The 25,818-nt window shown below is 25.6% G+C and overlaps 1 protein-coding gene across 4 annotated transcripts in view; it reads left to right on the top strand.

Annotated features, from left to right (window-relative positions):
- Positions 1–25,818, top strand: part of LOC100870357 (netrin-1) — a 212,313-nt gene that overhangs the window by 173,133 nt on the left and 13,362 nt on the right. For 2 of the 4 annotated variants that reach the window (XM_086908504.1, XM_012491325.3), the window contains 2 exons: positions 5,429–5,578; positions 8,795–8,890. In XM_086908504.1, the coding sequence (XP_086764630.1) occupies positions 5,429–5,578; positions 8,795–8,890 (246 nt within the window). Of the gene's footprint in view, positions 1–5,428; positions 5,579–8,794; positions 8,891–12,859; positions 13,286–25,818 lie in introns of those variants that run through there. The other 2 variants (XM_086908505.1, XM_086908503.1) reach the window with 2 other exon arrangements.

The following is a 25,818-nucleotide window of genomic DNA, read 5'->3' as shown; positions in this document are numbered from 1 at the left end:
AAAAGTATGTACATATAACACGAAGTGTATATAGACAGATAATACACAGAATCAAATAAAAAATAATTATTAATTTCTTCCAAGATAACAAAAGTTTAAATTTTTTTTTTTTTCTTTTTTTTTTCGAGCTATACAGGCTCCAGCCGTAAATTATTCCTTGGAAATCGCGGGGAGGCGGGGGGGGGAGGAGGAGGAGGAGGAGGGAGGGAGGGAAAAAAATCACAAATCTCTCGTGGCTCGATATTCGACGTATGCAAACTGTCCGGGTTCATTTCGCAAGGGTCACGATCGGGGAACGATCGGTCGAATAGCGTGCTCAGGAAGCACAACGGAGCACCGTAACTCACGTTTACGCCTGTAAAATGAGCGGGCATACCGGCGTGTCACTTATTGCTGGCTAATATAAACATGACTCGCGAGACACCTATGAGGATAAAGAAAGTACATGCACCACTCGTAAATCACGGCTATTTTACATTTTGCTTGCTTTACGCCTTGTTATACCCGATCCACGGAACGCGGCGCGTTTAAATAGCCCTGTGATAATTGAGAGGATCGTAGGATAAAAAAGCGTTTAACACGGCTTCTCGCTCGATTTCCCGGGGATCGACTCTTTCACCAGTTGGCAAGTTTCACGGGAGTGACAGTTTCGTAACGCGTGTCGTGGAGAAAGAAGCGCGAACTCGAAATAACGAGGAAATTGTGTTTTAAATATTACGCTATCGTATCGGATAGATCGGTATTTCTTCAATCTTTTTTAACCTCGGCCGTTCGAAAAATTGCGATGTCTTTTGTAAGGATATTGGTTAACAAAAATTTGAAAAATATGCAAAGCGGGTTGCGCAACGTGTTCACTTCGAATAACTCGTAAATTGTATTTGTTGTGTTAAAAATACAGGAATTGGTATATGACGTCGAAGGGGAAACGCAACTTCATGCTTTTTTTTTAGATGGTCATATATATAGGGTGTCTCAATTTTTTCCATACTTTAACAGTATGGGTTATTTTATGGTATGGTATGGGTTTCTATTCCAAGTGAAAATAAGAAAAAATGCTATATATATTATTGGAAGCATTGTTAAAGGATTATAACAAAAACGAAATGAGAGATAAATAATATACGTTATTATACAAAATTTTCAGTATTTTGTCAATTTCATTTTATTTGTTTTATTTCAGGGAATAAGAATGATGGATATTTTGAAATAGAGTTATTGCGATTAGAACTGTAAAACTGTTGTATCTTCTGACGATTACTATATGCTAAATGCTAATTTATAAATGTTAGTTAGTAATGTTAGTTAGTTTTGATTTATATGATATTTTTTTTTCTTATCTTAATCTTTAGAACACATTATTAAAGTTTGGAAAAAACTAGGATATTTTAGATAATACAAAAATTGGTCAAAAAATTAACACAAATGTCAATATTAATTAAAACTTGTTCATTAAGTTACAATTGAATTTACATTAATAATGATTTATCAATTGGAAATTTCAATAATAAAAAGATTCTTGAATTATATAAATTTATTTTTAAACAAAATTTATCTTGATACTGATGAGCTTCCAAATCTTTTATTTTCTAATAAACATTTTGTAAATTTTGTAAAATTTATTATATTAGTAATTATTTATAAATAAATTATCATTTATATCGATTTATTATATTAAAAGAATGATAAACATGATTATTTAAAGCGATCATTCTACAATTAGATTTAAATAAAAATAAAAAAAAAATATGGATGACTGTTTCTAATTTACCTTCAATCGATAAATACAAATTTCATATTATCACTTTATGGTTTTCTATATATTTTTGAGACTATATCAGCGATGACGAATGCAAGATCATTTTCTTAGAAATGAGAGTAAAAAGATACACAAAAACACCTATTATTATTAATTTCTTTGTATTAATTTAAAAATATCGTTGGTAATTTCTCGAATACTTTTCCATTTGGTCACGGTTAAAATTCCCTTCTGTGCTTGTGATACGAATGTTGGGGAAGCGTGAACCGGTTGTTCGTCCCTTCGGCAGTCTCTTCAAGATTAATCCGTTTCGCGGAAGTGCAAATGGTCACTTCGTATTTCTCTTCTCGAGATTGTGTGCTTATCTCCATTGACCATCGTCGTTCATTGTCGCCTTCGAGTTTTATTTTTCCAATTATTCTATATTCGTTTTCTTTTCTACACGGTTAATTAAAATTGATTGGAAAATATTGTGGAAATGATAAGATTGTTTATTGCGGCTAACTTGCATGGGGAAATCAAGTTTCAAAAGAGAGTTTAGATCGTGAGAGAAGAGTGATTGTGTTATCATCGTAAAATAAGAAATATAACGTCAATTAAGATACATTATTTAATAAATAATAATTAACGTTATTTTTAAATTATTATATTGATTTACAATTATTAGAATTAGAATTATTATCGAAATGTTGTAATTTTGAAAAATTATTAAATATATATATATATAATAAACTTATTAATTTGTTAGATATTTATAATAATAGATATAATAATAGATATAATATATAATAATTATATTAATCCCAAAATATTCTTAAATATTTGAGATATTATAAAACAGCAAAAATATGTTGAAAATAGAATATTGAAATCATAAATTATTAAAGAATATTATAAAGATATATCTTTAATGAGTTACGAATTAGTTATAAGGATATTATATGATGTCTAAAAAATAAAAATCTCATAAAATAATATTTGATCATGAAAGCAACAGATCTTTCATTATAAAATTCAATAAATTGTTTAAAGCATGTTCTTGTTATTTTTCATTTTACGTATTAAATACAATTAAAGAATTATTTAAATGAAAATTTTAAAATCGTGTTTCGAAATATATAAAGTTGAAATTTTTTTGTTTTTAGAGCCATAATATTGATGAAAAATTTCTACAATCAATATTAAACTTCACTTTTAATGTAGATTAAAATTATCAAATTGGAAGTATACAAAATAAAATTTTTATGAATACAATTAAAGAAATAAATACATATTTGTCTTATTCTTTAACTATCATGACACAGATTACCTTTGAATATTTTGTATTTTTTTACATGTTGTATGCACTTTGTAAATTTTTATGTATTATAAATTGTATAAATGCATAAACATTAATTGTATGCATGAATTTTATAATAATTTAAATAGATATAGAAATATTTTTTCAATATTTTTATATTGGATAAGAAAAGAGATATTATTAATGCTGTTTAAATTGAGAAAAATTATTGACGGAAAAAATATTCATTTAATCCTCACAAACAATATTTTCCCATATTCCATTTCCATTCATACAATTTAAACGGATCTAAATTTTCGAATTTTACATTATAACATTGACAAATCACGATTTGTAAACTATATAAATATGCTATATACAATAATAATAATCAGAAAGCTCATACAAGTATAATTTCTGAATCAATTGAATGAAAACAAACGTTTAGAAATAATGTTAACTAACGCAAAGTCAAATATTCGATGGGAATGGTGAAAAAAGAAAATTGTAAAACTATCGGTCTGACGCGTTAAAATTGAAAAAAAAAAAAAAAAAAAAAAAAAAAAGGAAAAGAGAAAAGCGATCGTTATCCATTCACAGGCGAAGAACAAATCGGTGGATTGTAGGCTGTCTATAAAGCTAACAACGACCGATTTCACCGTGAAATAGTAATGCCGCGGCTAAGTGGAAGTAGAATGAAAAAAAAAAAGAAGTGGGCCGAGGAGAAGAAGGAAAATGGAAACGCAGACGAGCAACGACCGGCAGATGTTTCAAGGGCCTCCTCATAGATTTTCGCGGGGATGCACTCCGGCTCGAAGTGCAATCGTAATTAACCGCTTTTCAGTGTCTCTCCCGCATGAAAAATACTGCAGCTTGCATAAGTAAGTGGGCAAAAGGAACGTGTCAAGCTGACTTTTCGAGCAAACATTTCTCCTCCTCCTGATTTTGCTTTTAACCCTCCTCCCACTTTTCTTCTCCTACTTTAATCCCGGAAGCGGTGAATGCGATAAAAAGGAAGGAGAACGGTGATCAATGAATAAACGAGCTAACAAGTCGGGAAATTATAAGTTTCGCGTGAATCGGCTCGCCGTTCAGTTATTGAAAGAGATATAATGAATGGAGGAGTGAAATGATATAGTAAATGGAAATAAGGGATGAATTGAATTGTGGTCGGTTAAATCGGATTCGAGAAAATTGCGCATTTGTAGTATTTGAAATTGAAAAAGTAGCTAAAATGATATATATATATATATAGTTTGTTTCAGATTCGTTTAAAACAATGACAATTTTGTATAATGAATTATTGAATTGTATTTGAGGAAATAATTTCGATCAAAAGTTATTATGGAATTGTTTTGTATAAACAAGAAATATGTCGGTATACAAGGGACGTTTAAATGGGAATAATCTAAATATTTTCTTATTTTTATGTAATATTTTTCTACGGTTGAGAAAGTTTTGAGAAATTATCTCCACTTTTGTAAATAAAAATTATGTACTTTTTTATGTATTGGTTGATTCAATTTATAATTTTTTGACGTTCATTATAATATTTTTTCATAGACAATGTAAAAGTAAGTCAATCAATGTATAAAAAATATATAATTCCACTCGGAAAAATGGAGATGATCTTAAAATTTTTGAAACTCTTTCAATTGCAAATAAGATATTATCGCCATATTATTGTTCCTTTTTCCTGAATAATTTTTCCTGATAAAATTTTTTTACGAAACGAAAAATAACGAAGATATTTAACTCTTTCCATTTGAATGCCTGTATATAATAAACCAGATTCTGGATTTTTCCTATAAAGTTGTGAATATTTATGAAGTAGCATTTCTTTAAATAATTCAACAATTGTGAAATGATATTTCACATATATTATTATAACATACATATATTCGATGATTACGAAATAATATTTCAAATAACATCATTTTACATGTATCTAGTTCTAAAAGTGTTGTTTATAATTCCGATTTAAAATTATATCTTTGATCAATAGCTCTTTACAAAATGATGATACATCAAAATAATTGGACATTATTAACCGTTTATTATAATATTCACAATAATGGATTGCACAAACGAATATTATTATTTTTAAAATTATTATTTATTTATCACAAAAGATCATTGTGATTTCCTATTGAATTGCACTTGTAGAATCCACATTTCCAACTTATTCATACCTACCGCACACTCGGGCACAAAAGAGTAAACTATATCTCTTTTGTAAGATAAAATTTTCACCGTTTTAAATTATTTAATATACCATATTTAAAAATAATAATAATAATAAATTCCAATTACTCTTTTCACATGATTACATAATACAACTAATAATATAACTATAACTAACCATCCCTTATTTTGCATGTTGCGTGTTACAGCGTGTGACTGTCATCCGATCGGCGCTTCCGGAAAAACTTGTAACCAAAGTACCGGCCAATGCCCGTGTAAAGACGGTGTAACTGGTACTACTTGTAATAGATGTGCCAGAGGTTACCAACAGAGTAGATCGCATATTGCACCTTGCATCAGTAAGTATATGCAACAGTTAAGTTTTTATAGCCTTCATGCGTCTCCTTTATCATTGTAAAGGAAATATGTCCATACGTTTACTTTTATTTCTCTTATTGTACTGCAAGAAAATTTCTAGTATTATTTAATTATATCGCTTAGTAAATCATTTAACGAAATTTTGGAGTAACGTGAACGTTATTTGATAGAAGAGAGTGCAGATATGAAATTTGTAAATAAAAATTGAAGTATTCATTGAAGAAAAAGAAACGAATCACATTTGTGGTAAAATTTATAAAATAAGAATTATTATATTTGTGAGAACATTTAGATTGTTTTTATCTCACAGGAATTATATTTGAAGATTATTATATTAATCCTGAATGAGTTTATCCTTTTTATATGATATGAAAAAGTATATTGTTTAAAGAATTAAAAATTTCTTAAAAAATAAAATACAAATACAAAAGTGTTTCACAAAATGATGAGTGATTCTATATGTAATAATGAGTCGAAATGGAAAAATAGAATTTCTTTCATTCAAGTGTAAATGAAATTGACAATTCCTGATTGAACACGAAATGAATTATTGATAGGAAGTTTTTCTATGTATGAAAATAAGCAAAAAATTTAATTTAAGATTTCTAAAAACTTATATTCTATACTTTTTACTTATTTTCATACGTAGAATAATTTTTTATCAATATTTAGCTCATTTATATCGAGAATTAGCTAATTATATTTGTATTTGGTAACAAATATTTTATTTTAAATTTCAAATTTTTCAAATTTTATTATTCGAAAATGAAATTTTTATTTCTTTTCCACTCGTTATTCTACATCAGAATCATCAACGACCTCAATCAATTGTGAAATGAAAATTTTTATATTACTATTACGTTGATTATAGGAGATTGCAAAATTATTTTTCATTTCTTTTAAAATATATTATTTACAAACACCTTATATACTTGTTTGTTAAATTTGTAATAAAATGATTTTAAGCAACAAGTGCACATTCTGAATTCTAATATACATACGTAGGATGAAATGGAATGAAAAATGTAGGAAATATAAGAAGTAAAAATATAATAGACGTATAAAACGCAAAAGCAGAAAGATTTTTAAAAGAAGATTTTTACAATGCATTCATCAATATTCTATTTTCAGTTTCCCATAAAAGTTGATAAAAAAAAGGTAGTACGTAAAAATGAATATACAATGGAGCTTTAAAAATCACGAGTAGCGTGAACGTTCTATGCTTTTTTAGCTCTCTCTATTTTATTTCTTTATATGCATAATAAAAGAATGTGTATATTTTTCAACGATAATAATAGTTCGCGATACACAGTGGAAAAGATAATACGTTATTTTATTAATATAATCTCTCGATATCGAGTGATTCTATAATTAATTTAATATTATTAGTAGCAAAATGTGATCTCTAAACGATAGTTTAGAGTTATAATATTTATAACATCCGAGAAAATAAGTTACGTTTAAGTTACAACTTTTGTTTTCGAATTTTACATAATATTCATAATAAACTAATAATAATTTATACGTAACGTTGGAAAGATATTAATTGTAGTTAATATCGTTTCTCACATTATTATTCAGAATTATAATTAATTTTTTTTTCTTTTAAACCACTTTATATGCAATAAATAAATATCGAAGTTATATCGAAAATTTAGTTGACGTTTGAATGATCATACGTCAGTTATCACATAGTAAGCGATTATCAACCACTTTTGCAACGCATCGTTAACGATCTAACAATAAGTTGACTTCGTGAGTAGCAGACTTATTAATTATTTCCAGCATATCGCACTACGCCATTCTATATAAAGTTTACCCTGATTTATTATGAGGGATCCTTGTGTTATATACGTGAAGTATTCATCGATACATCGGGTGACTAGAATGTACTCATCATCAATGTATTATGATGAATGAAATATCTGTAGAAAATTTTTTTAGAAAAACATGTAAATAATACTAATAATTCATGTCATCAATAATAAAACAATACATGTTTTAAGTCTCAACTTTTTCAGTATTTAAATATTACAAAATTAAAAAATTATAATGTGTGTTTTATTATTTGTTTAAAAAATTGATATATAATTAATCTGTTGTAAATTAAAAATATAATAAAATATAATATAAGCAAGAAATAAAGATTTTTCAAAATTTCGTTGAGAAAAAAAAGATAAATAAGAAATGTAAAATATAGAGAATGTTTCTCATAAGAAATGTAATGCAAAAGTGTTTTGAAATAAACAAGAATAAAAATGACACTTTTAAATCATAAGTTATTTTCAATTATTACACGATTATTCTCCTCATGTATCTTCAATCAATATATCTATATAGATATCGATTTGTTTGATTTAAATTTCGGTTCAAAGATTTGTAATTTGAACGAACCTGAATAAATAACATTAATTTTTTCTTATTTGAGTAATTGCTATCTAATCATTTACTACTTTGCATAGTAAAATTGAAAGGTATATATTTATAAAACTTAAAATACGAAAAAAATAAATAAACAAAAACACGTTGCTCTTCTACCTTGTTCTATCTTTTTATTATCGTTTTTTAGCTTAAATAAATATTAAATAAATTTGAATATAACACATATAACATTTTTCGATATTTTTCATCTTCCAGAAAATTCTCCAAATATATTATTATATTATATTTCTAGAGATCATTAATAAAAATTTTATATCTTCAATAATATCAGAGATAATTCATGAAATTTTACGTGGAGCATATGTGTATTCTTCCAATTTCGCGAAAGTTTTCCAATGAATTTTAAAAATCCAATTATTGCAAAGTCATCAGTGAAAAATGGTAATATCTAACCAATTGGGAAACTTCATTGTTACGTACACACGGTATCTAATGAAATACACGAAGAGAACTTTTTCAAACGTTCCATTAACGGTTCAAACAGCGAAGGAGCAGTCAGGAGAAACAAAAAGAAAAGAAAAAAAAAGAGCAGAAAATTTTCGATCGTGGCCGTCCTGTTTTTAGAAGCGATCGATCGATCAATTGGAGGGAGCACACGAACTGCTCGCCCGTGTTATCGCTCGATCACGAGTCCAATTAGGCAAAATTTGCGAATACGAAAGAGGAAACCGTGTACCCTTTTAGAAGAGATACGAGCTGCACTTAGCGTATATCTTCGTCCTACGATTTCACATTTATTTTCTTTCTTCTCGCAGAAATACCGAGGGTTGTGCAGACTCAAGGCACGGCCGGCGAGGAGAGCGGAGAGCACGAAGACGACGACGACGACCGCGGTTACGATGGACGAGCCGGTGAGTAAATGTCAAATGAATCGATGTAACGTGTGAATCTGCTTTGTTGTTTCGATACGTTTCGTGGGAAACGTTGTATAGATTTTTGTTTAATGTACGTTACTCGTGATCGAGATCTTCTATGGAGGAATGAATAAAAATGATTATTTTTGAAAACATACATTTCGAATAATGCACGTGGGAAATAAGTTGAAGATAATATTTCGTTCGATGCAATATATTTTCGTTTAAGAAAAAATAATCAAAAGCAATATGTTACAATACAAGACTCTATTAATATTTTATGATTGCATAATATATAGATAGTTTTCAAGTAGAATGTAACACGTATATTGTAGAAGTATTTCCAATGAATGTAAATAAAATGTGATGCATTTATCTTAAAGAAAATTGAATATGTGAATTGAAAATTGTTTATGCGCCTGGTTGTTGAAAGCAACCAGTGTGCGACGCGAAAGGATTATATCCAAATAGATAGTATTTATAATATTTGCACTTGGATTTAATGTAAATGAAATACTATTATCTCCGTTTAACTGAAATAGATACGTTCTATTTTTCATTTTTTCATTCTATAGCCATGGATTACTTTTCTATGCGTTATGCTACATAAATATGACCTCGATACATATTGCATTATAATGATGTTGAAGTTAAACGTTTTTTCCTTTTTAATTTGAAATATTATTTTCTTACATTTGAATGCAATTTGAATAAAACACTCATTTTAGAATAGTAATATTCAAATTAATAAATAATATGCATGTACGTTCGAATTCCTATTATTTTTCATTCCTTTGCAATATCTTGTAACAGTTAAAGAAATGAAGATATTTCTTTATAATTATCTATTTCGAAAATCTCTTTTTCAAAAATATGTAATGAAATTATAAATAAAATTAAGCTTGATTTGCAAATACTTATTGTATGTTTGAAACAATATTTTATTTCATGTACATATAAAATATTATTAAAATATATATTACCAAATTATATATTGTTATAAAATGTAAAATTTTCTACAAAATTAGAGAAAAATAAAAATTTTATATCATAATAACATTTTATCGATATTTAATTGTTATTGATATATATTATTAATAAAATTAATAATCATATAATAACAGAAAATAAAAAATAATTTTTTCCTTCATTTGAAACAAACGATAAAATTTGAAAACTTGCAAAATTGAATACTATAAAGAAACTTAACTAACAAATTAAGTGTAATTAATTTAAAATTACAATCACATAAAAATCCTTATCTACTCAAAAATTCTTATCACTTATTTTAAGTACATCTGTAACTCATGATTCATATCATTTAATAATTAAATTACAAGAAATATGCGGTGTAAAATCTTAATTGAGAAATCCACAGAAAGGTATCTAATGGTAAAGGAATCTGACTTATTCGTAATTTCCGCTGTAATATTCCCATAAGCAGAAATACATACTCATATATGAGAAAATGTAGAGAAGGGAGGAAGTTTATACTGCTACAAACTTCCTTGCCATGTTGCAATATGGAATGTAAGCACAATATTAATTTGGCAGACGAAAAGAGAGAGAGAGAGAGAGAGAGAGGAGGGGTTGGAATGTCTAGCCGCTTGGTCGCAGCCTCTCAGCCACCCTAATAGCTTAATTAAAGCTACCCTCACTTGCAGTTTGCCCATTTGCTCCAAGTTTCCAACGGCCTACTTGTGCCGGTGTACAAGCATTAAGGAAAAAGTTTACCGTTTTTTATCACGCGTTTTTATATACAGTTAGTTGCAAAAATACGTGTACACTGTAAATTTGAAATATTATACAAAGAACGTTAGCTCCTTTTTAATCCTTTTTTAATAAATTTTTCTTTTTTCTTTTGGAATAATGAACATTGGTCGAATTAGGACACATTTTAATAAGTGTTAATGTTGTTTATTGAACCCGTTATTGAAAAAAAGAAAGTAATCTTACATACAGTTTTTCACAGTTACAACTGTGAAATTGTAAAAGAGTAAACTTAACGATATTAGAGATTAGTAAGTAATGTTATTTTAAGAACTCAGTTTTAATAAAAAGATAATAACAATTATGTTTGTTTTATATTTTTCATTTTTAAAGAATATTTTGTTCTTTTCAATTAAAATAATGTTTTAAATGTTGATTTCCATTTTTAAAAAATTTTTCGTTTAAAAAGTTTTGATAGTAATGAATAAAATAGATATTAATTAATATATATATATATTTAGATATTGTTGTTATTTATTAAAGTCAGTTGTATTATATATTTAATTTTTTACTAATAAATTGTAACAATTTAATTTTATATTTCTTCCTTAACATTCATGATAATATATATAATCATTTTAATATTGATAAAATTTATTCTATCTGATTTAATTTCAACTTGGGCTTTTTTAAAAATATATTTCTAAAAATTTTTTATCTAAAAAACATTATATTTTCTTATTTGATTGCTTAAGTATGATTAATTAAAATAAAACATCTAATTTAATAAATAATATTTGTAATAATATTATTTATTAATTTTTATTATTAAAAATTAAATAGTATATATATATATATATATATATATATATATAAAATAAATAATTAATTATAATGCAAAGCTTCATTTGCAATTTATCGATTAATTATCAATTTATCTATTACAATGAAATTGAAAATATATATATAATTAATAATTAAATTAAATATTACATTTATAGTAATAAAATTTATGTCTTAAATCTTTTATATATATTTTACCTTATCTTCATCCTTTATATGTTAACTCTATTCTATCTGATAACATTATTTAGCTTGAACTATAAGCATCATTATCAAAAGAAACATGTTTCAGTATAGCAACTATAAATAATAAAGTATTATCCACCGTAGACATGTTCAATAGTTGGATCAAATATCATATCATTGCCTCGAGGTTCCAGTTACTCCTACTATTACATATTACCATCTCGATACAATAATTTGCGGATAAAGAGGAGTTCAACTTCATAAGAGGAGATACAGTCATTGTCGCCGATAAATGATGCATTTCCTTCGAATAAAACCCACAGCTGCATTTACGAACGAAGTCATTGTTATTAAGCAAGAACAAAGAAGCGTAAATGCGACCGGGGAACCAGCTCCCTATGTAATTTACATCCTTTCGAGCATAATGTCCATAATTACCAACAATATAATTTTTTTTTCAATCGGTCGGTATTTCGAGCGGTACCGACAATATCGATCGAGCATCCTTTTGAAATTTGCAAGCGTTCTATTCTATGAATTTTATATATTATACATTTCACACAAAATATAATCTTTATAAAATCGATTTTATGATATCCGTTTAGAAGTACATTATCTAGAATATCTAAATATCATTGCATGGTTTTTTTTTACATTTTTATAAATAGCATTATTTTTTATCATAATGAATTGTAAAATTGATGTTATATAATAATTATAGATGTCGTAAAGTACGTTTAAGAGTAAAATTCTTGAGAATTATTATTATCATTTTTCACTAATAATCTTATTGAGAATTCTTCGAGAATAATTGTTTTTCAATATCAGTTCTAAAAGAACAAACATCCGACATTTTAACACCTGATAAAGCTTTCATCGAGAGTAACATGTTCAATTATTAACCAAGATATTAACATTTATTAAATAGATTATTAATAATAGTAATAAAATTATAATATAACAACATAAAATCAAAGAAATTTGCAAGTATTAAAAAATTTTATATTAGAGAAATATCAACTAACATTTATATTTTTTAATAATCTCTATTATATTTTGATACATTCATTTTTTCTCTTCATTCCATCTCTTTTTGCCTTTTATTTTTCTTCCATCTTTTCTATTTATCTTTTCACCACCCTCTCCCTTTCTATTTATCTCGCTTTATTCCACGCTTTATCTTTTTCTCTTTCCCTCTTCATTTACCAGCTCTCTTTCTCCTTCCAGTAAGTATCTTTCTCTTTCTTCTGATGGTGATGACTGAACGCAATGGAACAGGAGGGTTGGTTCCCAAGTTATTATTATTTAGCCGCAGATATACATTCGTCCCTTTAATGGACCGACATTTACTTCCACGCGTCTTCGCAACCTCGATGTATGCACGCACACACGTGGATCCATTCGGAAATTATTTGGCTGTGCTGGCTCGAGCAAAGGAAAACTCTCGACAGGGCAACTGAATGCCGGTACAAGTACCAAAACCGTCATCGAGCCCGCCGGTTTTATACTTAAGTAGAATTGCACTCTTTTCGATGACAAGTACGTAATATGTACGTACATTCCCGACCATAAGTCACCGAATATTATACCGCTCTTAAAAGTAAAAATGTTTTATCTGGAATATATAATGTGTATACTAGTATATAATTGCAACCAAAGGGTGATTTTATGTGAATAAAAATAAGTCAAAAATATAGAATAAAATTTGAGGCTTCGAATTTGAAAAATTTTCAGAGTTCATAAAGTTAGTTATTTATATTTAAAATGCAGTTTATATAGGTTAATAATTTTCTTTCATTTAAAAATTAATTTTCAATTCGTATAATAATATATATATATATATATATAAGGAAATCTCTTTAGTTCTTATCTTTATATCATCTTTGTTAAAAGAAATAAATTGAATCTGATTCTAGATCTTTAAAAAATGTTACATTTTTTGATTTTATTTAAAAATTAAAGACGTATAAAACTTTCAATGCATTTCAACATATTTTAATCCTATTTTTCATTGTTTTTGATTTTCAATCAAATTTTTATTTTTATTACAAAGAGGTTAACTACATTATAATGCATATTGAAATTGATAAATAAAATATTTGAGGAAAGTAGAAATAGAATATGTTACAAGTTTAATTAACTAATTAATCAACTAATTAATTGAATTGTAAAAAAATATTGTATTTTAATAATCTTAATATAATTTATTGTTTTTAATCTATTAAATGTTATTAAAAAACATGAAGTACTAATATATTACTGTATCAAATTATATTAAAGGTAAATATAAGAAATTTTCTTAATTTATAAAAAAATATAATTTTTTAAAGCTATAGTAAATACTCTCACTTTTTCAAAATAACTTTATGCGATTTACAAAATAGATAGAAAAAAATTTGTAATTATAATTTGAAACTAAAAAAAAAAAAAAAAATTCAAAAATTAAACTATTGTGAGCTTAAAATTAGCAAATGGCAACTTATAGACGAGAGTGTACTTACATGTAATGTTGTTCGTAATGTGGGATATTTGTCTGTGAATTTCACAATCGGTCGTCAACTCGTTCATTCGATAATCAATAACGTTCGAGTGTTTTTCAGATGAACTAACCGACAGCTTGCATGCATGTTTGAAATGAAAAACAAGAGATGCTGAGGGATCGCCGATTTAATCCGATCCCAGATGTAAAAGCACGGAAATATTGTCAAATTGATGAAAACAGTTCTTTAATCTTAATTTTATATCATCGATTAATACATTTAAATTTTTTTATTTAAAATTACAAACGTATCCTTGATTATTGAAAATTGAATTTGAAATTAAAGTATTTATGCTTATATATTGAAATTAAAAGATTTTAATATCGTTTTATTGAAATATAGGATCATTTATATTATTATTTGAAAAGCTTTTGCAATGAAAATTAATGAAATTAAAAGATGATTTAACCAAATCAATTGAAATTAAATAATAACATATATAAATTTATTGACTTATTCAAAATTTCGTCTGTGCGATCACATCAGTTTGATAATAACTCTTTATTAACATTGGAATAATCAAAATGATAGATTTCATATTTTTTGTCTTAAGAATACGAAAATTTTTTTTTTCTTAGATAAAAATATAATTACAAATATCTATTTATAAAACTATATATTTATACATAATAAATAATTCTAATTATTTAAACATGGCACTAATATTAAGTAATATTATGTGTCATGAATTCAAATATCAGATAATGAGTGATGATCAAATTGATGATGGTCATTGTTAAGAAATTTCTTACAAAGAAAAATTTTTAATCATATTTCCATCTGACTTAACACTTATGAACTTTTTTCTATCTTAGTTAATTATATTTTTAATTGTTTTCACTTGAAATTTATTTAAAAATTAATCAAGTAATCAAAAGATTGGCTCATATATATTTATAGGATCTAGAAGTTATATCCAGGATAATAAATAATAATCAATAAAGATTAAATGTTAGATAGTGATTAATTAATTGCTATTTATACATGATCACTTATGTACTTAATAATTTAATATCCAAAGACAACTTGCCATTATATAATGTTGTATATAAGTATTTAGGAAAGTGAAGTTTGACCATGTAATCCTTAATTTAATAGTCAGAATTTGTAAATTTCTTACATCAATAATAGATTGGATCTTTCGTATTTTGGCATTACTAGAAAATTTATTCTCTTCTTTTATGTTGTCATATAAAAATATATATGATTTTGATTTTGATCTATGTTTTACTTCAATACATAATTTTCCAGTTTATGAAAAAACAAATGATCATATTGTATTTGACGATAACGTTATATAATTTTTTATTATTACTTTATATTATTTTTTTATTATAATTTAAATAACAAATCAACCATGTACAGCGTTCATTGAATTCAATTTAAAACAATAGTATTAAATCATAAATAAAAATCTCTTCTCAAACAAGGTAAAAAAAAAAAAAAAAAAATAATCGTCATATCATTCAACAAACGAAGTAAACAAGTTTTCCTTAATAATTATACTCAACTATATCGTATCCTCTTAAATATTCTTTTTTTCCAAGCAAATTACGACAAAATGTATCAAAGTTGTGCCTTTTATCACTTCAAATAAATCACTTCAAATATCGCGAAGAAAACGTATTTCCAAAGCGTATCCCCCAAAATGATAAGGAAACACCTTACGTGTTAAACGATCGTAACTCAATCATCCACGATACCATTTTACCACCGCGCCAATTAGTACAAAAATAAAAGGTGTTAATATCAATTTGTCATGGTTGGAGGGGTCTGAACGATCTGTACGATTTCCGGAATCGCGTTCATATGCATCCGACCAACGAGGCACGGCGCGTGGGTGCGTGCAACGAGAATTACCCGCGTGGTTGCGTGCAGCATTAACATATAGATGCGATTCGTGACGCGAGATGCATACTCCCGATGTATGCACACCTGCATACGCGATACGATGCCCTTATTCCTTGCGAGAATAGCATCTGGAAAGGAGCGACGAGTATCCTCCAGCTACTAGTTTGCAACGCTTATGAACAATGAGGCTGCAATGCTAAAAAGGGGATGCCCACGGCTATCGATGCTCTCCTCCTGCTTGCATACAACCGAACGTGTAATAACACGTTGGTAAGCATATCGTATCGAGGCGGCATGCAAGGTGAGTTACGATTTCGAGGCGGGTAAACGCGAAAAACTCGATGGAAAACCTGTAAAATTGATGTTGAAAAGGGAACAGAAATATGTTGCCTTCGCGTTAACTCGCTTTATACTGTAGGCTAATATAAAAGGAGCTGAGATTAAATAAATTAGATATCGCGTGCAACTTGTCCCTTTCTCGCTTTTTAATTTCGAAGAAACGAGATCTCGGATCTTTCGTGAATATTTTATTTATCGTCTATTCCTCGTCGACGTCTGTTATTTGTACGCAATTTTGCGACAATGTCGTCTAATTTTTGCCACTGTGGATTTCTTTTCTTTCGACAAATTTTATTTTCAATGAACTATAAATATGTATATAGGAGAACTTATCGCGTAGAAAATTGATATTTTCATAATAGTGTACGTTGTGTGGATTAAATGGGATGAATATCTGAATCTTCATTTATAACATTTATAAAATGTTTGTCAGCTTAATATTACACGCAACCTATTATATTTCGTTATAAATCTAAAATATAATTTTATATATTATTAGTTTTAAATAATGGCTCACGATTAATATACTAAATTTTAATTAATCTCATTATTTATCGTTAATAGGTTGTTGAATTTAGTTACGCTATAAAAAACTGTAGAAAGCAATCGTTTTCTTTTGATGGTGTAATAGAAAATTGCAGGAAGTTTATGAGTGATAACGTTGGCTATCATAATATTCTATATCTTCAGGATATAGAAACCTGAGAAGAGAAAAATATTTCAACTCGAGAGGTTCATAAATAATAGCCAATCTTACTGCAACAATCTGGACAATCTAGAAAACGTCTAGTTGTTTAGAAACTTGTTCTTGATACTGCTACTGTGTTTCCTAATTTGTAAAATCCAAGAAAATCGCAAAACAGTTGCTACGTTTGTTTCTATTTGTAAATTACTTTAATAGAAAATTTTTGTGAAAATTTTGACCATTTACTTATTTTAATATACGTAGCTATATGAAAATAATATTGTGGAACAATGGAAATAATTTATGATAATTTACGATGAATTTTGAAGAAATATTTTATTCTTTGTATTTTTATATAATTATCAAAAGAAAGAGATATTTGTGTATCGTAAAAAAAATTTCAAATTGCAATTTATTAGTATAAAAAAAAAGTAAATAATACTATATATATTATAGTACGTATATAAACAAGATGTTAATATATTATTGTGGCTAAAACAGTAATTAAGATTTATTTAAATTATATGTAATTTAAAAAGTGTTGAATGTAAAGATAAGAATAGAATGCAACGATAGAATGGTCTTTTTTTTATATTTTATGTATTTTTATATATCATTTTTTATGTTTATCTTGATCTTTGGAAAAATTCTATGAATATATTAAAAACAACCTGTATAATCTTATATATAGCATAATCTAAAAATATTCTTTATGACATGTAAAATTACGTTTAGATAGTTTTTCGAAATCGTTTCTAAGCTAATATTAAAAAAATCTCTAATTAAAAATCTAAAGTTTATTTTTGTAAATTTTTTTTGAACCCTTGAAATCCTATAATTTTTATTTAAAATATTTTTTTCATATCTTTCGTATTTTTCAAAATATTTGCCTGAGCAGATTAATTTTGACTAATTTTTTTTATTACAAATAGAATCAATAATTGAAAATCTTAATATTGCTAATTTCTTTTTGTTTCATTTGCCCATTTCTCTGTTTCATTTCTCTGTCTCTCTTCATCAGTGATTTTTACAATATTTATTTAATATTTATTAACACTTTTTCCAAATTAATCATAAAGTTTCACAATGATTTATGTTAATATTTATGTTATAAATTTCAAATTTAATGTAGTAAATTTCAATTTTTTTAATATAAAATAAACTCTAATGAATGATGTACGTATAAAATCTATAAATCTGGACTTTGAAGAAACGTCATTTTATATGCACGTTGAATAATTGAATGTTCAAAGAAAGATAATAAAGATTCATTTGCAATTGCTTCACGATGCAGTAATGAAAATCGATACCTTACAGGAATAATAAAGGGTAGTATTAAAAATTTATACATGTTTTGAAACTGAAGTTTCAAAAATAACTATGACTTATAAAATAATTTTTTAAACATTTCATTTAATTATAAAATACAATTTCTTTATTTAAAAACATTATAATTATAATTATAAAACTACTACTTCATAAATATATATGATAATTTCTGCAGATATAGCTAATCTTTGTAAATGTGAGTGTTAAGTTTGTACATACTATTTCTATTAATATAAAAATTTTATTACTTTATTATTATACTTATGATAAATGCCAGTACAATAATTTTATAAGAAAATTCTATCGAAAGAAACTCTAGAATACCAATATAAAACAAGAATGTATTTGATTTGTTTTAATATTTTATTTTCTTTCATTTTCATTTGAATTTAAATTGAATAAAATATAACTAAAAAATTGTTACTCACTCTTTTACGAAAAATTCATGTTGAAATAAATGAATATTAATTACAACATGATACATTGAAAAGTTATAAGAAATTCATTAAATTTTTTATAAAAAATTGCAATTAATATATATATATATATTTATATATATATATAAAAGATGTATAAGACGCTGACACATTTACTTTAAAAAACAACATTAATCGAATTTACTTATCCTTAAATATCTCTTATCCTTAAATATGTGAACATATTAGTAATAACAAAGAAAGACAATATACATTCAATAAGTGATAAATTTTTTCATATATACTTGCATTAAGTAAAGATAAATATAAGGAAATTTATGAAACAAAATTTGTTTCAACTTCTTTTATTATTAAAAGCGTTAAAATTTTATTATATTTGATTATATTTTATGTAATTTTTATTAAAATATTTGAAAATAATCGATCTGAAAACATTGTAACGTGTCAAAGAAGCATCGGTATGAAAGGAGCAGAAATAAACATGTTGTCTGGTTTACAAGGCGAGTTAATCTGCAGAGTGCTTACTGTACCGACGCGTGAAATTGCTTGTGCGTATGCGTTCGAATAAACGCCCACTAAGGGGTTCTTCCATTTCAGGAAACATAGTCCTGGTACTGTTTGCACACCACATCGATTCGTTCTCTTTCCCGTTTTCTTCCTTTTCCACAATCATGGATGTATTTTAAAGTAGCCCTGACAATAGCCCTTTTTCTGAACGACAAGATAAAAATCAAGACAATTTAAACGGTTTCTCGAGAATTTAATTCTTATTAAGTTGCGTTCATTTGTAGTTTTTTTCTTTTTTTTTTTTTTTTAATATATATAATATAATGTGTGGTACGATATTTTTTAAAATCGTAATTAATAATATAATAAACGTTCTAAAAATTTCAGTTATTTGTGGCATTATGGTAAAAGGAGATTCCATTAAATTATAAAAATATTTTTTTATATTATTATTATTTTGTAAAAATTTTGTAAAAATTCTCATGTAGTATTTATCAATACATTTACATCAAGGAGTCCGTTATATATTAAAAATATGATAGAAATGTTTTAAAAACCATAAAATATGTAACATTTTGTTACCACGAAAGTACTGCTCAAAGAATTTTTTTTTTAAAGCATTTATTTTTATTTCTATATAAATTTTTACATTTAAAAATTTTAAAGAATTTCTAAATTTTTATATTTTTACGTAATAAATACGTAATAAAATTCTATGTAAAAGATAAATAACCATATTTTTAAGAATTATAATATTTCTATTTGGTCCTTAATAGGTTAATTAAAATATTCAAATTTTCGATTTTTGCAGTTTGTAACCTACATTAATACTCGAAATTCTAAAGTATGAGAAATAAGTATTTCATTTGTTAATAAAATTTTTACTGTACTTAATAAAAATTTACAAAAATTACAAATTTTATTTATTTGATACGTATGATATTTTATTACTTTGTACATTTACTTTGATATTTATTTTGTACATTAAATGATAAATTTTAATTTAATATTGTAAAAATATTTAGGCAATGTATAAATTATATTTACAAATCTTATTAAAGAAAATCAATACAAAAATAAAGTAAATTCAATTGAATATAATAGCTTATTACAGTAGTAAACTACTGCGTCTAAATATTTTATGATGTTAAATTTTAATTACTCAATTTATCAGTTATTCGGTATTGATATTAAATATGTTAAATTTATACTTTTATTAATTGCAAAAAATATTTTATATGAGAAAACAATTCAATAATACTATTAGTTAACAAAATTAAGTTAACAAAAAATATAATTAAAAATTTTAATTTTAATTATACTTATTTTAATTATTTTTATTATTTCATTATTTTAACTCTAATAATTTATATACAGTATATCTATATATATTATAAAGCAATAGTTCTAGTTCTATTAAAATTTAATAAAGCATTTTACTTTAAATTATTATAAATTAAATTCAACATTTTTTTTTTTTCATTTTAAAAACTATTTTCCCGAATTTTTAATTTATGCTGTTTAAAAAATACAATACAAACAGTATAGATTAAAATGTAATGAAATTATAATTATATTGAAATATTTTATATAAAATAATATTTTTACTATTATTTTAAAGATATAAGATATTTTAAGACAAATAAAATAAGAGTAATCATAATTTTTCAAAGCAATCCTATTAAATAATTATATCTATGTAAAATCTAATCTAATCCTATGTGCTAAAAGATAAATTGATGATAAAAATAAAAAAGTAAAAAAAAGATTTTTACCAAAGATATCTAAATCTTGACAAAATTATGAAAAATTATATGTATATTTAAAAGAAGAAATCATTTTTTTATATAATTCAAATACATTTACAATCAATATAAAATTTGATAATACGTGCAATATTATTTGTTTTAATAATTTAAAACAAAAATGACTTAACATTCTTTTTCATTTTCACGCTAAATTTCAAACTAATATTTAAACTTTGAACTATTGTGCACTTGCAATTATAATTCATGCATACATTAGTTTCATTTATCCAATTTATTTTATCAATATAATTACTAAATATAAAGAATTTTTAAACTTTTTAAATATTTCCAAGTAATATTTGCATGAAAGTTAGTTTTAAATTGTTTTATTCTATTTTATGTTACGCTTACGTTATGTGAATTTATATTCGAGGAAATAATTTTGCGATATTTTCGTATAAACGAAAAGAATCTTGAAAGAAAATGACATTTCGCTTCGTCAGTGCGACGTACTTGCGATGAGCAATCGATCTGTTTTTCGTGGACTATTAAAGCTGAACACGCATTTCGCCAAAGGGAACGTTTGACAGCATGATAAACTCGACGTGTTTCACCCCTTTCACGATTTCACTGTCGTCCAATACATTGCCAACAATTCATTATTGCTTTTCCATAATCGATGAATTTTGAAAATAATAAAACGAAAATTTTAAAAACGTATATTTTTATCATAATAAAAATTTTTCCAATCCAAATTTCTCAAATTTCATTTTGTATTTGAATTCAACGGTGAGAGTGTGTGATATAAGATAAAAATATCATTATGATATTAATTTCGAAAATATAGCATTGTAGCATTAAGTAACTAAGAAAGTTTTCTTCGTTTTCTTATAACAGAATATCACCATCTAGCATAAAAAAAAGTATATTATTCAAATCTAAATTTACATATATCATATAAGAAAAAAGTCTAATTAAAAAGAAATGAACTTTCGATGATTAATTATTCATTTAAAGTACAATATTACAATTATATTGATATAATTTTTTTTTTTTTTCACGTAATTTGGTCACCAATATTTATGAGTTGATTCATTTATAAAGTAAGATATTCCTGATTCGTTTAATATTAATCATCCTTATTATTCAGCTAAGGATTTTCGGTGACACGTAGATGAAACGAGACAAGTTTAGGGAAAGTTTCGCGATATTAGAAGCTGAGGCGCGACTTGGAGTAATGGAAGTTGAATCGGAGGGGTGAGAGGAAGGTCAATTAGTCTTGATTTAAATTAGCTACGGCGGCTGGTAATTAACTTTGGTTTAGGGCCTAACCGGTAAGCCTGTACTGTAATAATGAAGATAATTATTGCCATAGAAGATATATATCGTGCGGGTAGTAGAATCTTTTAGGGATCTTCCAAATATATGCGTTCTAATAAATAATAACAGGTTCGGGAGCTGTAATCTAAGAACTTCTTTTTTAAGTTAATAAATATATTATCGGATAAAATAAAAGAAAATTTTGTTATTTTCTGGCGTAAAAAGAAAAAGACGTAAGATAAATCTTTATTTTCTTTAAATTATTCTTACGTTGATTGAAGAAAAGAAAAAAAAAATTATGGATTTCTATAAAAATTAAAATTTAGAAAAATGAACAAATTTTTTTGTACTTTTAATTTTACGAATTATTGTCCAAATTGAATAATAGTTGTGCATGTATTATTATAATCCAAAAAGAGAATAAGAAATATTTATTCACAAATCTTACTTTATTAGATAGTTTATTATTAATTCTATTTAAACTCCATTTATTTTAAATTAACTTTTTAATGAGCTAATTTGATATGGAAATGAATGCAAAATATATATACATACATGATATTCCATGATATAAAAAATTGATTTTCATGCTTATTATTATATTATTATATAATAACAATCATTTTGTAGTATTTTGAGTATTATTAAAATTAAATAATTAGATAGAAATATCCAATAGAAAAAAAGAAACATCTTGAATCATAATTATTGAATTTTATTTGAAAATTGATCTCCATAATAGAATGTTACCATTATCATATTACATCGTTTATAATATTCTCAACATTATTATACATATTATGCATATATTTTGACTATTTGAAAATTTCAAAAAAAAAAAAAAAATTTCAATTATTAACAATTATTAATTTTCTCAAAGTCCCTTTTTTTCTTCTTCTTCTTCAAATATAACTGTTTACATTCACAATCACAATCATGATAAAATAATTCGTTACGCATTTTCTTATTATTAATTAGCGAGGAGAGTTAATACGTTCATCGAGAAATTCCAACGCGTCAAATTTCAAACTCGAATTGTCGACGCGGCTCATTACCACGTACAATGACAAATAAATGTCTGCGTAAATTTCGTTTAAAATGGTAGGCTATGATCAAAGTCATTTAATTTCGTCGTGAAAGTACCTCGCATTAAGAGCACCGTTTAACCTTGCGGGGTGGAGGGGGCGTTTCAAAAGGTAGTTGCACGAAAAACCGTAGATTCTCTACACTGTCACGACTGGCAAGCACCCACGCGTCCATTAAAATCCCACTCGGCCGCTGTAAGACGCTTAGGGTGCCTCGTAAGGCATGCACCGAGGCCCTTTTATAATTAAGACGTTACTTTACGACTACGAGTGTACCTCGCGTGTATCCTGTACGCGAGCATTAAAAGAAGCGGGAATATTTAGAAGAGAGAGAAAAAAAAAAAAAAAGTGAAACGGCTTCTAAAAAGATCTCTTTCTTACGAGATGACCATGGTAATTGCGTAAAAGGCGAAGTGAAATTTATTCGATCTCAACGTTGCTCGATCGGTTGTGGTACGAAACAGATCAAGACGATTCAAGTAATTTTCAAAATTGGATTATTTTAAAATTATTATAATTGAGTTCGAGAGACGATTTATTTTTGAAATTAATACATGCATATTTCTTGTTTGCTATTGTTATTTGTTATTTGATCTAGATGAAAGTAAGTTTTTTTTATTATTATTATCCTTCTGATGCATTGTTACACGCTTATTGCGATTATTATTTATCGTTCAATATATTCTGAAGGTTGTGCGCGGAAACAAGTTTTTTTTTTTATTAGGAAATAAGCGTATTATAATTAGGAATTTCTTTAAACAATTTTAATTTGTTATTTCTCTCAAACATTTTCCTTATCTTTTTGCTCAATTAATTAAATAAAGAATATAATCTCAATTGAAACATTAAATATTATTTGTTGAATGGTTTGTTTTAATTAGTGAAAATTATTATTTGAAATAAATTTTAGTCAGATTTGGTATGAATATATAATGCATATTACCATCTCCAATTTCTTAACTAGAAATCAATCATCTTTTGTATTTTGATGATAAGATTTTGCAGTCTGTTATGAATATATTATAGTTTTCTATTATCAACGATACGAATATGTAATTTCATTATTCTGTGACGATCTAGTTAGAGAATTGGAGAATTTTTATTTTATTTCATATCAATGATTCTGTTTTATGCTTATTTACAAAAATTTATTTACAGCTATTGCAATAATTTTTAAACGTATATTGAAATTCTTACATTTAGACAATTTAAAAAATGAATTTTATATTTTTATTATCAACACAATAAAATCTAAAATTATAATTCATATTAAAAGTATTTTCAAATCAAAATTAATTATATACAAAATTACATTTTGTATTAGTAAATTATACAAATGGTAATAGTATTTTATTTATCTTATAAATATTTATTCAATATTCTTTTGAAAACCTAAATGAAAACCAAAAAAATAACAAAAAAATTTGATAAGGCTATTTTTATTGATTTTCTATTTTTTATTTTATATTTTACTGTTAGAAAAATGAGAAATTTAAATAAAAGTTTCAAGATATAAAAAATAATTCGATAAATTTATTTTAAAATTAGATTTTTTTCCTCTATAATCTTCATATAATTTATCGATAATTTGCAACAATTTCATATTTTTTTAAATTATTAAGTAAATGATTAAAAATTCTCTGATAGAAAATATATAAATTAGAAATGTGACATTCAAAATTCTTTGAAATTTTAAAAATTTCGGGCATATGATACGAAATCTGAATAATAAAAATAATAAAATAATTCGTATAACTTGTTGTAACTTACAAAAATGTTATAACAATATGAATTTATTTTTACTTAACTAATCATTTGAATTTCTATTTATTTTAATTCATTTTAATTACGATCTCATATTATTATCATTCACCGATTAAAAATCTGGATTTAAAAAAAATTTCAAATATTAATTTTAACTAATACACCAATATTTAGCATTCATAAAATAAAAGAAAAAAATAAAAAAGAAGTATCCTAGTATTTCTTCCTTTCACAAGTTTGGAAACTTTACAAAATTTCGATATATTCCCGATGCAAACGAAAAAAAAAAAAAAAAGAAAAAAAATAATTAAATTAAAAAAAGGATCAAAGAATACTACCAGTATTCAATTAATCACGCAAGATCTTGATGTGCGATATACGATATAATAAAATCGTAGAGAATTGCGGTTGCATCTGACTTTTGGCCCGTAACATTGGATTTAGGTGGTTTGTTCGGTGATTGCAATATACCATTCGACTCGTTGCGGCGAAGAGAGCAACGGACATCAGCGGCATCTATCGATCGAATCGCTCGATCGGAAAGCAGACCTTACGGTTTAGACACGTTCGACGGCAAAGCT

Source organism: Apis florea, unplaced genomic scaffold, assembly GCF_048593485.1.
Source record: "Apis florea isolate Af1SG1 unplaced genomic scaffold, ASM4859348v1 contig_3078_pilon, whole genome shotgun sequence".
Lineage (NCBI taxonomy): Eukaryota > Metazoa > Arthropoda > Insecta > Hymenoptera > Apidae > Apis > Apis florea.
This window is presented reverse-complemented; position numbering and strand designations above follow the sequence as displayed.